Here is a 17,544-nt window from a genome sequence, read left to right on the forward strand (position 1 = left end):
CTCATTTCAGATTCCTAAAAGAGTTCCAAGATATTTTGGGCTATCATGGATAGTCTCTATAATAAATCCAGAGCCAAAAATATAATTTGTTCTTGCTGATAAAGTATTTTTAAAAGTTAACTAGTTACATAGTTAAAATAAATTTAAATGTTTGGATGTTCCAGTCTAATAGAAAAAAGTCACATTTTTAGTAGTTTCTTTGTGATTTCAAATGTATTCAACATTAGACAAACTAATTTTAATCCAGACCACACCTTTCTCCTTTGTGCCTTAGAGACTTTGCCTACATTCTTTCTTCTGCCTAGAAGTCTCCCTTTCCCAAACCCTCTTCTTCCAATCCTTTCTTGGCCTATTTAACTCTTACTTCAAATAACAAATTAAAAGTCACTTTGTCCATCAAGCCTTTCTTATCCCCCAAAGTTTTCTCCATGGTAACATACAGCAGATTATCTCTATGAGGACAGAAACTATGGTGCAATCACAGTTTCACACAGTGGCTGGTTCATAGTCAATGCATAATAAGTACTTGCAGTGTGCATAAATGAAAGCATAAATGAGTAGATGAATGTCAGAAATGTATAGGTACTTGAAAAATAATAAAAATACTTCTAGAGAATGAAAATCCAGTGAGAAGGCAAAAATAAGAAGAATTCAGAAGTCTAATGCCCTAATATCCATGGTGATATCACTGAAAAGATTGTATTACATTTTTATTTATTAAAACACATATTTCATATCAATATATAAAGTGGTCAAGATTACAGAATCACAAGTTCATGTTTTAGAAAATAATTTCTAAAAAATAATTACATATTTGAGTTGGGGGATATTTCATTCATCTAAATATATGATGAGTATAAGAAAATATATAACTGATAATATAAGAAGAAGATAAACAGTGTATGTGACAACCATTATAGAAAATGAGTATTCAGTGAGGGTTAAAAAATTAAACAATTGAACTCATGGAGATAGAGATAGAATGATGGTTGCCAGAGGCCGGGAAGGGAATGGGAAGTGAGGGGAAAGTGGGTATGGTCAATGGGTACAAAAATATAGTTTAGGGTCAAGCACAGTAGCTCATGCCTCTAATACCAGCACACTTTGGGAGGCCAAGACAGGAGGACTGCTTGAGCCCAGGAGTTTGAGACCAGCTTGGGCAACACAGCAAGAGCCCATCTCCATAAAAAAGAAAAAAAAAGTAAAACAAAACAAAACAAAACAGAGTGTCCAGGCATGGTGGCTCACGTCTGTAATCCCAGCACTTTGGGAGGCCAAGGCAGGTGGATTGCTTGAGGTAAACAGTGCCAGAGACCAGCCTGGCCAACGTGGTAAAACCCCCGTCTCTACTAAAAACACAAAAAAAGTAGCCAGGTGTCCTAGCTACTCGAGAGGCTGAGATGAGAGAATCACTTGAACCCCAGAGGCGGAGGTTGCAGTGAGCTAAGATTGTGCCACTATACTCCAGCCTGGGTGACAGAGTGAGACTCTCTCTAAATTAAACAAACAGACAAATAAAAAGAGCTAGAGAAAATGAATATGATCTAATATTTGATAGAACAACTGGCTAACTATAGTCAACAATAATTTACTGTACCTTTTGAAATAAATAAAAGAGTATAATTGGAATGTCTACAACACAAATAAATGATAAATGCTTGAAATGATGGATACCCCACTTACTCTGATATAATTATTATATACTGTATGTACCAAAAGTTACCTCATGTATGCCATAAATATATATATACTTACAATATACCCTTAAAAATTAAAAATAAAGATTTAAAAAAGGAAAACAAATGTTTAGACAGAAGCAAAGATGCATAGAGATGTGAAGAAAATGTTATGGGAAACAGGGAACTCTAGAGCTAGTCAGATTGAAAAGAGTGAGATATATGAGAGACGGTGTGCACAAAAAGCTTACAGACAGAAAAATACTCATGATATAATATCTTCAGGGATAGCGGGTATAGCAGTTTGGCTAAAAGGAACTTGCAATACATTTACAAATGTATAGAATTAAACTTAATGAAAACAATTTAAGTATTGACTTTTTTTTCCTTGTAATGGCTGTCAAACCACTCGAAGTACAAAGCACCACAAGTAATATGCACATTTAATTAAAGGGAATTAGAAAAGTGGATTAAGAAAGTGAAACTTGCATAGTGAAGTTCTAACTAATTTCAAAAATTCCATGTTTCTCTTGGGGTAAAATTAAAATAAGGTAAAGTATAAATTAAATAGATTTCTACTTTTGGTAGGATGTAGGAGGATATAAAACACCTATACTTCCATGATAACAGTAAGACAAACTTGGACAAAAAAAAAATCATACTTTTCTATGAGATTAGTGAAAAGTGCTGAATGACAGGAGGCAGGACCAGTTAAATAACTTGTAAACATTCAGAGTCCCTTGTTCAAAATTATTAAGAGTTTGAAGATAATAACATCAGAGCATTAGACCAAATGCATGGTACTTCTCAGCATAAGGCCCTGTGCAACTGCAGAAATTGTAAACCCATGAAGCTGAAAACAAGCGTAATTGTCCTATAGAATTAATGTTTATGGTTTCTTTAAATAAATATAGAAATTAATCCTCCTAGTCTTAAAACTTAAGAAAGTTACATTGGTCTTATCTGAGTTCCTTTCCCAGAAAACTAACCATCAAGCCTCCCAGATAGTGTCAAGGAACTAAAACGTACCAAATCACTATATCTTGACAATTAGCCTCTAGACTCCTTACCATCACCCATCATGATTGCCTAACTGACCACCTGTTTCCTGTTAACCAACTCCTCCTCCCCACCACTCCCTAATTTCTGTTTTCCCACACATGGTTACATTTCTTCCCTGCTCTAAAAAACTCTAATTTTAGTTAGTCAGGGAGATGGATTTGAGACTGATCTCCCATCTCCTTGGCTTCAGCACCCTATTAAAGCTTTCTTCCTTGGCAATACTCATCTCAGTGATTGGCTATCTATGCAGCAAGCATCAAGACCTAGACCAAACCCTTGGTGTTTCACTAACAAAGTCAGCTCTACCTGGGAGCCCTGATTACCTAAAACTCCAAGAGAAATATAAACTTTGTAAGTGAACGTAAAGCTGTGGAAGCTTCCTTACCTTGGGGCCAGCTCTGCTGCTCTTCCTTTGACATGTTCGTTGGCCTGCCATGGTACAGTAACTTTGCAGAAATGAAGAGAAATCAGCTGGGTCTTAGGCATCAATGTGAGTTGGTCGACCAAACTGGGGTATGAAAGACACCCAAATGCAAAAATAAATGACTCAGCCAAACAATCCCTTTTCCCCTCACCTCCAAACCTCACTTCTGACTTTTACCAAGTCATACAGTTTAACTCTGTATCTCCACTCAAATCTCACGTTGAACTGTTGGAATCCCCAGTGTTGGAGGTGGGGCCTGGTGGGAGGTGACTGGATCATGGGGGTGGTTTCTAAAGATTTTGCAAAATCCCCCTAGTGCTGTTTTGTAATAGACTTCTCACGAGATCTGGTTGTTTAAAAGTGTGTAGCACCTCCCCCTTCACCCTTTTCCTCCTGCTCCAGCCATGTAGGACACGTCTGCTTCCCCTTCACCTTCTGCCATGATTGTGAGTTTCCTGAGGCCTCCCCATCCATGCTTCCTGTACAGCCTGTGGGACTATGAGTCAATTAAACTTCTTTTCTTTAAAATTACCCAGTCTCCGGTAGTTCTTTATAGCAATGTGAGAATGGACTAATGCACCAAGAAAGCAGCAGGGGACGAGGGGTTGGAAAATATATTCTGCTCATGAAGCTGGAGGTTCTACTATGTCATATGACAAAGGGCATGCATATAACAAGAAATGGACAAGGGAAGGCTAATAATATAAGCTATTATACTGTTTATAAGAAAAATTGGTCTGAATTTTTCTATCTTATAATGTGAAGATTTGGAATTAAGGCTATTATGGTCTCAAAAAAAATGAGTTGGGAAATGCCTCTGTTTTTTCTATTATCTGAAAGAATTTAAAAAGCTGAAAGATCAGTACTATTCCTTCCTTTCTTCCTTAAATGTTTGGTGGACACTGCTAGTTATGTTCCCTGAACCTGAACCTGAAATTATGGGGGAGTTTTAAATTAAGGATACTGTAATAGACCTAATCATGCCCCCACCCCAAATTCATATGTTGAAGCCCTAACATTTAACAATATGTGACTTTATTTGGAGATGGAGTCTTTGAGGAGACAATTAAGGTTAAAAGAGGCTAAAAGAGGGGGGCTCTAATATGATTGGTGTCATTATAAGAACAGACACCAGAGAGCTTGCTTGCTCATGCTCTCTCTCCATATACACGCAAATATTTTATCTGTGAAAATATCTAGAACTGTGAAATAATAAACTTTGTGTTGTTTTAAATCACTTTGCTTGTTTGCTGTTACAGCAGCAATAAGAAACTAATATGAGGAGAAAGAGTGAATTTTTTTTTTTTTTTAGTATTTTGCAGATGTGAAAACTGTCACACACTTAACTGATGCTCTGTCTATATAAGAGAAGAGGCTTTGTAAGGACGTGGTCAGAAGGCAGTGGTCTACGAGCCACGAAGAGAGGCCTCACTAGAAACTAACACTGATGGCACCTTGGTCTTGGACTTTTGGCCTTTAAAACTGTGAGAAAATAAACTACAGTTGTTTAAGTCATCCACTCTGTGGTATTGTATTATAGCATCCTAGGTAGACTAATACAGACATAAGCTATCAAAATTAATATAGGATCATTCAGCTATTCTATTACTTCTTAATTTTGGTAAATTATCTTTCAAGAAAAATTAAACTGTCAGGTATTTTGATATAAATATTTATTCTTAATATCCTCTTATTATCTTTGCAATCTGTAGTGTCTGTGGTGATGTTTCATTTTTCATTTCTGAAATTTGTACTTTTCTTTATCTTGGTCAGTCTAGCTAAAGGCTTATCAATTTTATTAATCTTTGCAAAGAACTAGTTTTGGCCTTGTTGCTTTTCTTTAGTGCATATTTGTTTTTAATTTCATTGATTTATTCTTATCTTTATTGTCCCTTTCCTTCTTTAAATGTTTGAGAAACTTCCAATGATAAACCCTGCTCTACCATGAAGCTGAATGCTTGACAATTCCTGTTCAGACACCATGAGGCTTTCTATCACCATTTTAATCCCTGTATTTCAAAATGGATAGAAAGTTAAAGATTATTAGATATTTATGGAATAATTGTGAAATAAAAAACATAAAAACAAAAAAATAGAAATCCAAAAAAATGACTAAAAATAAAATCTAGGCATGTACAGACAATGTGGGGAACAGAAGGAAACTTCAAAAAAGTCTTTAAGATTCTTAGAGAGCTATAATAAGATAATGCATCCCTGAAACCACAACTTCATGTTATAAATGAATACAGAAGAAGAGAAAATGCAAAGTACAAATATAATGATATAAATTATCCAACAACAGTCTAGTGAAAAACAGCTGAAGAAATCTTCTAGAAACTAGAACAAAAATGTTAAAGTAAGCAAGAATCAGAGGATAAAAGAACAATAAGTTAGAGGATTATGCCAGGAAAATGACTTTCAATCTGTAAATTTAAATATAGACAGAGCATCAATTGTGTGGCATTTTTCAGATTTGCAAGATACTAAAAAAAAAAATTCTCCTCATATTAGTTTCTTATTGCTGCTGTAACAAACAGCAAAGTGCCTTAAAAAATCACAGTTTATTGATTCTTCCTATCCATGAGCATGGTATGTTCTTCCATTTGTTTGTGTCCTCTTTTATTTCACTGAGCAGTGGTTTGTAGTTCTCCTTGAAGAGGTCCTTTACATCCCCTGTAAGTTGGATTCCTAGGTATTTTATTCTCTTTGAAGCACTTGTGAATGGAAGTTCATTCATGATTTGGCTCTCTGTTTGTCTGTTACTGGTGTATAAGAATGCTTGTGATTTTTGCACATTAATTTTGAATCCTGAGACTTTGCTGAAGTTGCTTATCAGCTTAAGGAGATTTTGGGCTGAGACAATGGGGTTTTCTAAATATACAATCATGTCATCTGCAAACAGGGACAATTTAACTTCTTCTTTTCCTAACTGAATACCCTTGATTTCTTTCTCTTGCCTGATTGCCCTAGCCAGAACTTCCAACACTATGTTGAATAGGAGTGGTGAGAGAGGGCATCCCTGTCTTGTGCCAGTTTTCAAAGGGAATTTTTCCAGTTTTTGCCCATTCAGTATGATATTGGCTGTGGGTTTGTCATAAATAGCTCTTATTATTTTGAGATACGTTCCATCAATACCGAATTTTTTGAGAATTTTTAGCATGAAGGGCTGTTGAATTTTGTCAAAGGCCTTTTCTGCATCTATTGAGATAATCATGTGGTTTTTGTCTTTGGTTCTGTTTATATGCTGGATTACGTTTATTGATTTGCATATGTTGAACCAGCCTTGCATCCCAGGGATGAAGCCCACTTGATCATGGTGGATAAGCTTTTTGATGTGCTGCTGGATCTGGTTTGCCAGTATTTTATTGAGGATTTTTGCATCGATGTTCATCAGGGATATTGGTCTAAAATTCTCTTTTTTTGTTGTGTCTCTGCCAGGCTTTGGTATCAGGATGATGTTGGCCTCATAAAATGAGTTAGGGAGGATTCCCTCTTTTTCTATTGATTGGAATAGTTTCAGAAGGAATGGTACCAGCTCCTCCTTGTACCTCTGGTAGAATTCAGCTGTGAATCCATCTGGTCCTGGACTTTTTTTGGTTGATAGGCTATTAATTATTGCCTCAATTTCAGAGCCTGCTATTGGTCTATTCAGGGATTCAGCTTCTTCCTGGTTTAGTCTTGGGAGAGTGTATAAGTATCCAGGAAATTATCCATTTCTTCTAGATTTTCTAGTTTATTTGCATAGACATGTTTATAGTATTCTCTGATGGTAGTTTGTATTTCTGTGGGGTCGGTGGTGATATCCCCTTTATCACTTTTTATTGCATCTATTTGATTCTTCTCTCTTTTCTTATTAGTCTTGCTAGCGGTCTATCAATTTTGTTGATCTTTTCAAAAAACCAACTCCTGGATTCATTGATTTTTTTGGAGGGTTTTTTGTGTCTCTATCTCCTTCAGTTCTGCTCTGATCTTAGTTATTTCTTGCCTTCTGCTAGCTTTTGAATGTGTTTGCTCTTGCTTCTCTAGTTCCTTTAATTGTGATGTTAGAGTGTCAATTTTAGATCTTTCCAGCTTTCTCTTGTGGGCATTTAGTGCTATAAATTTCCCTCTACACACTGCTTTAAATGTGTCCCCGAGATTCTGGTATGTTGTATCTTTGTTCTAATTGGTTTCAAAGAACATCTTTATTTCTGCCTTCATTTCGTTATGTACCCAGTAGTCATTCAGGAGCAGGTTATTCAGTTTCCATGTAGTTGAGCGGTTTTGATTGAGTTTCTTAGTCCTGAGTTCTAGTTTGATTGCACTGTGGTCTGAGAGACAGTTTGTTATAATTTCTGTTCTTGTACATTTGCTGAGGACTGGAGTGCTTACTGTCCAAGGTAATTTATAGATTCAATGCCATCCCCATCAAGCTACCAATGAGTTTCTTCACAGAATTGGAAAAAACTGCTTTAAAGTTCATATGGAACCAAAAAAGAGCCCACATTGCCAAGACAATCCTAAGTCAAAAGAACAAAGCTGGAGGCATCACGCTACCTGACTTCAAACTATACTACAAGGCTACAGTAACCAAAACAGCATGGTACTGGTACCAAAACAGAGATATAGACCAATGGAACAGAACAGAGTCCTCAGAAATAATACCACACATCTACAGCCAGCTGATCTTTGACAAACCTGAGAAAAACAAGAAATGGGGAAAGGATTCCCTATTTAATAAATGGTGCTGGAAAATTGGCTAGCCATAAGTAGAAAGCTGAAACTGGATCCTTTCCTTACTCCTTATACGAAAATTAATTCAAGATGGATTAGAGACTTAAATGTTAGACCTAATACCATAAAAACCCTAGAAGAAAACCTAGGTAATACCATTCAGGACATAGGCATGGGCAAGGACTTCACGTCTAAAACACCAAAAGCAATGGCAACAAAAGCCAAAATTGACAAATGGGATCTAATTAAACTAAAGAGCTTCTGCACAGCAAAAGAAACTACCATCAGAGTGAACAGGCAACCTACAGAATGGGAGAAAATTTTTGCAATCTACTCATCTGACAAAGGGCTAATATCCAGAACCTACAAAGAACTCAAACAAATTTACAACAAAAAAAATACAGCCCCATCAAAAAGTGGGCAAAGAATTTGAACAGACATTTCTCAAAAGAAGACATTCATACAGCCAATAGACACATGAAAAAATGCTCATCATCACTGGCCATCAGAGAGATGCAAATCAAAACCACAATGAGATACCATCTCACACCAGTTAGAATGGCAATCATTAAAAAATCAGGAAACAACAGGTGCTGGAGAGGATGTGGAGAAATAGGAACACTTTTACACTGTTGGTGGGATTGTAAACTAGTTCAACCATTATGGAAAACAGTATGGCGATTCCTCAAGGATCTAGAACTAGAAGTACCATATGAGCCAGCCATCCCATTACTGGGTATATACCCAAAGGATTATAAATCATGCTGCTATAAAGACACATGCACACGTATGTTTATTGCGGCACTATTCACAATAGCAAAGACTTGGAATCAACCCAAATGTCCATCAGTGAAAGACTGGCTTAAGAAAATGTGGCACATATACACCATGGAATACTACGCAGCCATAAAAAAGGATAAGTTTGTGTCCTTTGTAGGGACATGGATGCAGCTGGAAACCATCATTCTAAGCAAACTATCGCAAGAACAGAAAACCAAACACCGCATGTTCTCACTCATAGGTGGGAACTGAACAATGAGATCACTTGGACTCGGGAAGGGGAACATCATACACCGGGGCCTATCATGGGGAGGGGGGAGGGGGAAGGGATTGCATTGGGAGTTATACCTGATGTAAGTGACGAGTTGATGGGTGCTGATGAGTTGATGGGTGCAGCACACCAACATGGCACAAGTATACATATGTAACAAACCTGCATGTTATGCACATGTACCCTAGAACTTAAAGTATAATAAAAAAAAAAATTAAAAAAAAAATCACAGTTTATTATTTCACAGGTCTAGAGGTCAGGAATCTGAAATGGGTCTGCAGGGCTATGCTCTTTTCATGTTTTGTGTGTGTGTATGTGACGGAGTTTCACTCTTGTCGCCCAGCATAGTAAATTTACTTGCGTAACAAAAAAACGCAAAATATCGATGGTTTAATACACATAATTTTTTTTCTCCCAGAAGATCTTTTCGTGAGAAAGGGGGCTTCTAGCAGTCCCCTGCTATCCTTTGCTCAGAACTCCTCCCTCATCTTCAAAGCCAGCAGTGTAGAATCTTCTCCCCTCTCTTGACATCTTGTCTCCCTCTTATAAGGACTCTTTGATTATGTCCAGCCATCCAGATAATCCAGGGTAATTTTCCCCATCTCCTTAATCACATATGCAGTTCCTTTTGCCATATAAGATAAAATATCAATAGGTTCTTAAATATCAATAGGTTCTTAAGATTAGGATATAGACATCTTTGGGGGTCATTATTCTGTCTACTACACTCCTATTTACCTTTTTTCAGGAAGGCATTAGAGGATGTAGTTCATTTTTAAAAAGGGATTAAACAAAGAAAAAGGAAACAAGTGATCTAACACACAGGAGAACAGTATTACATTGCAGAAACCAGCAATCCTGAATAAACTAAAGGTTGTAACGCTGTAGGCAGAGTATCTGTAAGGAAAAAAACATCTACTGGATTATCTGATGTATTTCACTGTGATGCTTTAGCAGTTTGCCAAAGTGTTTGAGGACAGATTAATAATACGTTAAAAATGGCAGTTATTAAGAGAAAGGAAAGTAAAAGGTTGTATTAAAAGTGAATGTGATCTTAATATGCTATGTGCCTTGGGGTTGAATAACATTTACCTAGACAGTAGTGATAACACTAAATGTTGATTTAGCCAAAGCCTATGATATCACTATATTGATAGGTAAAGGGACAAGAAGAGTGTATGAGGTAGAGAGGGAATGTTCACACACTTGGAGGTGGTACTGTTATAAAAGACCTATATCACTGCCTTCCGTAGGAGAAAGTCAATGGGTAATGTCTGAAATTGGAAAACCAAGAAATTGCAATGTAAGTATATTTAGACATAGTGGATAATAGACAAAATATTTAAAACACTTGAATTTTCCTTTGGTGAGCAGAATTGAGAATAGAGTAGAAGGGTTGGAGACTACAGGGTTTTCTTTAACCTCAGAATGTGGCAAACTGTTAGTGCTCACCAATATGTGTGTGTTTCTCTACATTTCCCAGAATCCACTGCAGTTAAAGTAGGGGCCTTGGGACTAAATTCTGGCCAACAGAATGTGGCCAAATTGATATATGTCATTTTTAGGGTTGACGTTGGGTGATTCGCCATTCTTTCTTGTCAAATAAGCTAGTCCTAGAAGGCAGCAGAATCATTAAAAATAAAAACATTTGGCCTTGAATTTAACATTTCATCTGACTAGAAATAGCCAAAATGGATCTTTTGTGAGAAAAAAAAAAAAAAAAAAAACATGTATTAAACTGTTGATATTTTGGGGTTTTCTGTTACAGAAGTAAATTCACTACGCTGGTTTTAAAACATCGACAAGATTTGCCAATCCTTTGAGAAGAGGGATCTATGTCTCCTTTCCTAAAATGCAACAGGACTTTGACACACTTGTAAGCAAAAGAAAGTGAGGGAAGTAGCACCGTGTTACTTTTTGAGGCAAGGTCAGAAAAGGTCAGGCAATTTTTGCTTTGTTCATTGCAACACTCCCTTTGGAGCTCTGAGTTTAAGCTAAGAAGTCTGACTACCTTGCTGCCATACTGTGAGGAAGCCCTGGCCATATAGTTACAGAAGCTCTGCTAGCATGCCTACTCTAGTCTTTCTGAATTACCAAAGAAAAGCTGATGACTGTGCCCTACTGACAACATCACCTGTGAACATAATAAAATGGTTGTTTTAAGCCACCATATTTTGGAGTAATTTATTACATACAATAGCAACCCAATGCTCAATCTAACAAATAGTATCATTTACTTTTTAATCTGTGCAATTTAACTATTTTGATAAAACTTAGAGTTAAGCTAAAAAGGAAAATGGGTGTGAATTACTTATTCCTGGCTTATAGACTTTGCTATTCTACTTTCCCTACCCAGAAAGTTCACCTTTCTCCCTAAATCACTGGCTTTCAAACTTTTTAGAGTTTGAAATACACTAAGAAATACATTTTACAAACAAGCCCTAGTGCACACATACATGCATATATATAATTAAAAGCTCCATACAGTAGCACTTTACTAAGTAACACTAAATTTACTTACATGCGCTGATATTTCCAATCTATATTGTTTCAGTTTTTTTTTTTAAGTGTAAAGAGATTTCCTTGCTTACAAATGGGTCAAGACCTCCACTAATGGGGTCCCACACAATCCCCTTTCCAGTTGAAAACACTATCCTAAACCTAAATCATTCTTCAAGGCCTTACCCAAGTTCAAAAAAGAAGGCTTTATTGACCACTCCATTCTCAGCTTTCTTGAAATTCCTGTAATGTATTCAGTTGCATTTTTTAATCTCAGTAGTAAGAATATTGCATTTTCTGTACTTAAATTTAACATGCTTTACTTGATATCGTAAGCACTTCTAGGGCATTGTAATGTCCTTTATCTACCACTCGATGAATTCAGAGTGCTCAATAAAACATTGCTCAGCATTTGACCATTGTGTTTTAAAATCTTAGTTGTTAGAGTGCACTTCAGTTTGGGCATTCTTTGGGGAGAGGTACGGACAAATGTTCTAATAACTCATCCACATATTATACTTCAAACTGGAAAAACACACAAAATAGTCTTAACTCTATATGCGTGTTTTTATGCAAACTAAATCATAAAGATATAAATGATTTTTCTAATAGCTTTCATTACCATACAGCGCACGAAATAATGATATTGATATAGCTACGAAAGAGTAATATAACCAAGTTCTCACAACTAAAATATCTTTGAGGTGGGCAAAATGCAAACTTTTCTCTGGGATCAACATTTCTTCACAACTCACTGCAACTACGCCTTGAGAGTATGTTTCGAGAACCGCTTCCCAATTATGTTGTCCCAGAAAGAATCGGGAGGAAACCGGGTGAAAGGCTGCGAGGCTTGAGGCGGGTCCCAGACGAACGCGGCCCTGCCCCACGCCAGAGCCTCTCAGAAGTGCGACACCGCCGCTGAGAGAGAGACGCTGAGGCGGAACTTCCAGTCTAACCCCGCCCCGCTGTCTTCCCAGCCTTTTGCTTAGGCCGCGCGGTCTGCGTTGTGCGCGGCCCCAGCCCTAGCAACGACTCTAGTAACTGCCTGGCTCCTCCCTCTGGTGTCTCCGGGAAAGCGCTCCGTCTGGTCCCTGCGCTATCACGGCCCGGTGCGTGGCTCGGGCTCGGGGGGAGCTGGAGACGCGTGGAGCTGTTCGAGGACTCGCGGGTGTGCAGGTCTGAGTACCACTCCGATCCCTGGTGGAGGTCTCCGCGCCTCTCTGGAGACCAGTGGTCTGGCCCCAGAGGTGCGGCCGCGGGAAGTGGACATTCTTTGTCAGGACCCTAGCGGAGGTCGCGCTGGGTGTCGCCTGTGAGGGAGATCCTCGGTCCCTGCGCGGTCTCTTGCTTTTTTTAGGATCTTGCGGGCCCTTTGGGGAAAAGGTTTCCAAATTTTTCCTCAAAAAAAAAAAAAAAAATTGTTTTTCCTACCAATGATTTTCGGTGCATTCCGCCCCAACGAAAAATATGTCCTGGCAAAGTCAGTTCCCTAGGAACCCTATACTTTATTCTATTTTTTTTTTTAGTATTTGGAGTGGTTTGTGGGGGTTTGGTTATTACGGAAGGAGACGTTATTACAGACGTAGAATTAGCGATGCCATGCAGTGTAGTTAAAATATTGAGGTTGTGGTTACATAATAAACAAAAGAGCCTTTTCTTACGTCTAAATTATTTATTGGGAATGTAGGACAAATAAGGAAGTATATTAACATTTTTCGGTCACCAGGTCCACAAAGTTGGATGGTAAAATCGATACTTTAGATCGCAGCATTTAAGGACTAACCCAATGCACCATGAAAACGAAGGCCAGACAGTCTGCTACCATATGGCGGGTGGTGTGGGAGGGGCCGTTGATCCTGTATAAAAAAGAGTACTACCTTGGATTGTGAAAAATGAATGTTGGACCTGTAGGTCCAAGTTCTTAAAAATACTCTAGACTAAAGAAAAATTGTTTTTTTTCCTAATACTGAATTGGTCCACAATACAGTACAGGGGAGTCTATATAATGTTCCATTGGGAGGTGAGTCAGCTTGCAATAATGGAAGAGGTAGAAGCTTTTTCTGTTATTATTTTGGAAAAAAAAAAAAAATTGCCAGCCTGCCACTTGTGCTAGGCTGCAGATGGCCCATAAAGATAGTTTGTCAGATACTTCAGTAGTGAGATACTTCCTGGATGTGTTTTGCAGAATGGTTTTGATTTAGTTAACTAGTGTTTGTTGAGTGCCTCCTGTTGCCTAAGAATCAGTAATAGGTGAGATAGGTGAGATCGGGGAAGGAATCTGCTCTTACAGAGTTGAATGGGAGAGGGGATAGATTCGCTAAAGTACCTCCACAATAAATGCATTTTTCCATGTCAAATATGTGGAACCAATAATAAGTACTCAAAGATAAAGAGATTTAAGACATTGCTGTGACCCATCTATGAGTTAATAAGGAACTGAATTAGAGTCCTGACTTTGAGGGTGAAGATAGAGGATTACGTACAAGGTAGAATTGATGCAACTTGGTGAGTATAATTAATTTGGGGTGGAAATTGAGTAGAAGGAGGAATAAAAAATTAATGTATTTTTAGCCTTAAGTTCCAGAATGATGGACGCACCATCAAGGTGTTAAAATTGTTAGTTCCTTAGGAATAGTCTTTATGTTTTCTAAGTATTTCTAGCCCCCATGACTCAAATTGTATTTCCTTGCACATATTTGATGTTAACAAGTATGTTTTAAAGATTTTAAATAACCCCATTTGCAACAAATGATTTACTCACAGTCGAGACAGGTTGTTGGCTAGGTTAGGACAGATACCCTGATCATGTAGTTTCAGAGACCATTGGAGGAAGCTGCCCATGATTTACGATTGCTGGCCTCTTCTGCGTGGCCACCTCAGCCGTAAGTGAGAGAATGTAGGTGAACTAGGAGGTGGAGCCATAAACATGTCTCTTTTACTGTCTTACAGGTATTTGTGGTGGTTGATTTTTTGTAGAGGAAGGTTATTTATATAAGGTTTCACTAATATCCATTTAGTTATGTGGATAGCAGGTCTGTGAACTGCAAAGTGTTATTTCTGAGGTATCTCTAGGAGGAATGCATGTCGAGGGTCCTAGGATAACTCCAAAAACTTACCAATAGTTTTCTGTTAAATGTCAGGCAACCACAGTAACTTTCATGACATCCACAGGGACTGCATTTTTCAATCCCACTATACTTGGTCCTTTGGCACATGCAGTCCCGCTAAATAGCTACTGGAATACCCAGGAAAATGAAGTCAGGTTAAGCTAGTCCAATCAAATTTCATTTTTTAGGATGAATCACATCATCTGAATAACTCAGGACTATTAAAGCCTCAAAATGTTTCTCCGTAAGAACCTCAGGCAACACCAGGACAAACCCAAAGAGAGTTTGGGTGAAACTTAGCTTCTTATGTGCAGCAAAGAGGTGCCAACAGAGCATTTGCAACTCTCATTTCTGGGGACTATTAGGATCTCTTCCCAAACTTTTTTTTCTCTGTTTTAGAGATGGGATCTCACTTTGTTGTCCAGACTATTCTCAAACTCCTGTGCTCAAGTAATCCTCCCACCTTAACCTCCCAAATGCTAGTATTAAAGGCATGAGCCACCAAGCCCGGCCCTTCCCAAGCTTGGAACTTCTTTACCTGGGTCACAGATGGACTCTAGGAGAGCTCTAAACCTCCTGAAATTGTGTGCAAAATATTGTGTCTGTATATTCATCTAGGGATGAGGTTTACGATTTTCATGTGATTCCTAAAAGAATCTGAGGTTCAAGAAAAGAGGGCATCTTAATATCCTGCACTTTTAGTCATTTAGGGCATGGTCACAAAGATCAAAGCCATTTTTAGGCAGGTGATTTGGAGTGACAGAAGTAGGTAAGATTTTCTATTTGTGTGTTAGGAAGAAGGGTTTGGACCATTGTTCTTAAATACTGCTTTCTTACCCAAAATGTAAATCTGTACCTAATCAGTACACAGCAAAAATATTTACTGTATTTTGGTTTTCCCGTTGGGTACATTTGGCTAGTACCTTTTTCTACTATAACCGGCGTCTTTGCATCTCCTTATTTGGGTCTCAAGCTCACTGGGATTTACAATTTAAAAAAAAAAAAAAATTCATTTGATGAGTAATTAAATTAGTGCCACTAACTTCTTCTCAGCAAATTATGTTGTATTTTATGTTCCTCTGGACTTATTGTTCACTTTCTATATGGGAGACCACAAAACGTGTCCTGCTCGAGTCACAGCATTCCTCTTGTCACTGTTTCTACTTAAAGTGCCTGGAGCTTTGTAGTTAAACCACAATGCCAGAAGGCTTTATAATAAGAGAATTATTTTATAGCTGTGGAATGCATATCAAATCAATAGGGCACCAGTGTTGTTTCTCCCTTGAAAGATATCTTCCTTACAGGGTATGCAGATAACAATTTTGGCAGCTATCACCCTTTGAAGAAAATATTAAGTGGGAAAGTTATTTTACCGTTTTTCTCTAGTTCTAAAGAATCAATGATGTATGTTTTTAAAAAGCATAAATTCTTAGAGTAAGTGGACATTAATGTTACTCTGTAAATTTTTAAGATTTATAAAATAATATATTTTACCTTACGGGATAATTTATAAATTATAATGAGTAGTAGGTGCCTCTTATTTTTTATTGGATATTTAGTTGTATATGTATATGCACACTTGTACACACACACACACATATGTAGTGTGTGTTTTAAGTTGGAGAGGGCTATATCTTTTAGAACATAACCAACTAAATTTTGCCAATCCCACTAGAATCTTCTATTTTTCATTAATGTCAGTTCAAAGTCAGAGCCAACAGGTTAAATACATTCCTGTCTGATGCTAACATGAAACCATTGCATTCCTAATATCTGGAAAACAAAATTGCCATCTCTGGAACAAAAAAAGCGTTCTTGAAAAATGGATTCTCAGTACCTGAACTTTATATTTGAAATACCTTTGAGTTTATTGCTTTTAATCTTATGTTTTAAAGTATGCCAATTTGGTGGTTTAAAACATGTTTAATAAGTACTAAAACAGCACACAATTGTGACTTAAGTTGAGTAATTTTCTTTGTAGACTGAGTAAAATGTTTTCTGTTTTTATTTTGCCTTCTCTTGACACTTTTTTTTTTTTTTACAGTGCACCTATGATATGTGTTTTAGAAATAGCTGTTAAACTTTGGTTTGAATGAAGAATGTCTCTCAATTCACCTATATTTCTCAAACGAAGTGAAGAAAATAATTCAAAATTTGTGGAAACAAAACAGTCACAAACTACTTCCATAGCTTCAGAAGATCCCCTTCAAAACTTATGTTTAGCATCTCAAGAAGTTCTTCAAAAAGCTCAGCAAAGTGGGAGATCAAAATGTCTCAAATGTGGTGGTTCCAGAATGTTCTACTGCTATACATGTTATGTTCCAGTTGAAAATGTACCTATTGAACAGATTCCACTTGTGAAGGTTAGTAAGAAATTTAATTGTTTGAAAGTATGAAAATAGATTTTTAAAAAACATGTATACCTACTCTAATTGATAAACTTAATAAATAATGTTATTATTTATTAAGTTCCTGTCCCTGTGTCCTTCCCTTATTGGCTAGAGTTGGACCGCACAATCTAAACTGATCCCAGTTGGCTAAGACTTAAACTTTTCCAAATAGGGTAAATGCACGATTTGTAAAAGGAGGAGTTAGGAGTGGTCTGTCCGTTATAGTATAAGGCATTTCTGGACATGTTTGGGCATGTCAGGGCACAACAAGAGTGGGAGGGTTGCTTGCAGGCTGGAAACGAGAGTACAAGGAGCTTGGGCTTCTGAACAAAGAACAAGAACATCGCACAAGTAAACCTTTTGAAGAGGAATTTATCATTGCTAACATTATGAAAACGAAGTGTATTTATGGAAAATTTAGTCCTGCAGACTACTAAACCTCTTGGTGTTTTTAATGAAACCCATTAATTTTTCATTAATGATTTAATTTATTTACAATATAAGAAAAAAATGTGTGATATAAACATATGAATACTAAAAAATAAGTTTATAGACACCCCGAAGGAGCTCCAAAAACTCATGTCTTTGGACTGCTTCTTGAGAAAACACTATTCTAGTAGAA

At 37.3% G+C, this 17,544-nt stretch overlaps 1 protein-coding gene and 1 long non-coding RNA gene across 4 annotated transcripts in view; one reads left to right on the forward strand and one right to left on the reverse strand.

Annotated features, from left to right (window-relative positions):
* LOC116271920 (protein FAM227B-like) overlaps positions 1-12,405 on the reverse strand; it is a 56,439-nt gene extending 44,034 nt beyond the window's left edge. Inside the window, exons 1-2 of one of the 3 annotated variants that reach the window (XM_031660685.1) lie at positions 12,181-12,405; positions 3,124-3,246 (exon numbers count right to left, since the gene is read on the reverse strand). In XM_031660685.1, coding sequence (XP_031516545.1) covers positions 3,124-3,174 — 51 coding nt within the window. In that variant the 5' untranslated portion in view covers positions 3,175-3,246; positions 12,181-12,405. Of the gene's footprint in view, positions 1-3,123; positions 3,247-12,111 lie in introns of all 3 variants that reach the window. The other 2 variants (XM_031660684.1, XM_031660686.1) reach the window with 2 other exon arrangements.
* A 57-nt stretch (positions 12,406-12,462) lies between these two features.
* On the forward strand, positions 12,463-16,658 carry LOC116271921. Its single transcript, XR_004180657.1, has 2 exons — positions 12,463-12,601; positions 16,577-16,658. It is a non-coding gene; the product is annotated as an uncharacterized LOC116271921 (long non-coding RNA).
* The last annotated feature ends 886 nt before the right edge of the window (positions 16,659-17,544 follow it).

The sequence above is a fragment of the Papio anubis genome, chromosome X (assembly GCF_008728515.1).
Source record: "Papio anubis isolate 15944 chromosome X, Panubis1.0, whole genome shotgun sequence".
In the NCBI taxonomy this organism is placed as follows: domain Eukaryota; kingdom Metazoa; phylum Chordata; class Mammalia; order Primates; family Cercopithecidae; genus Papio; species Papio anubis.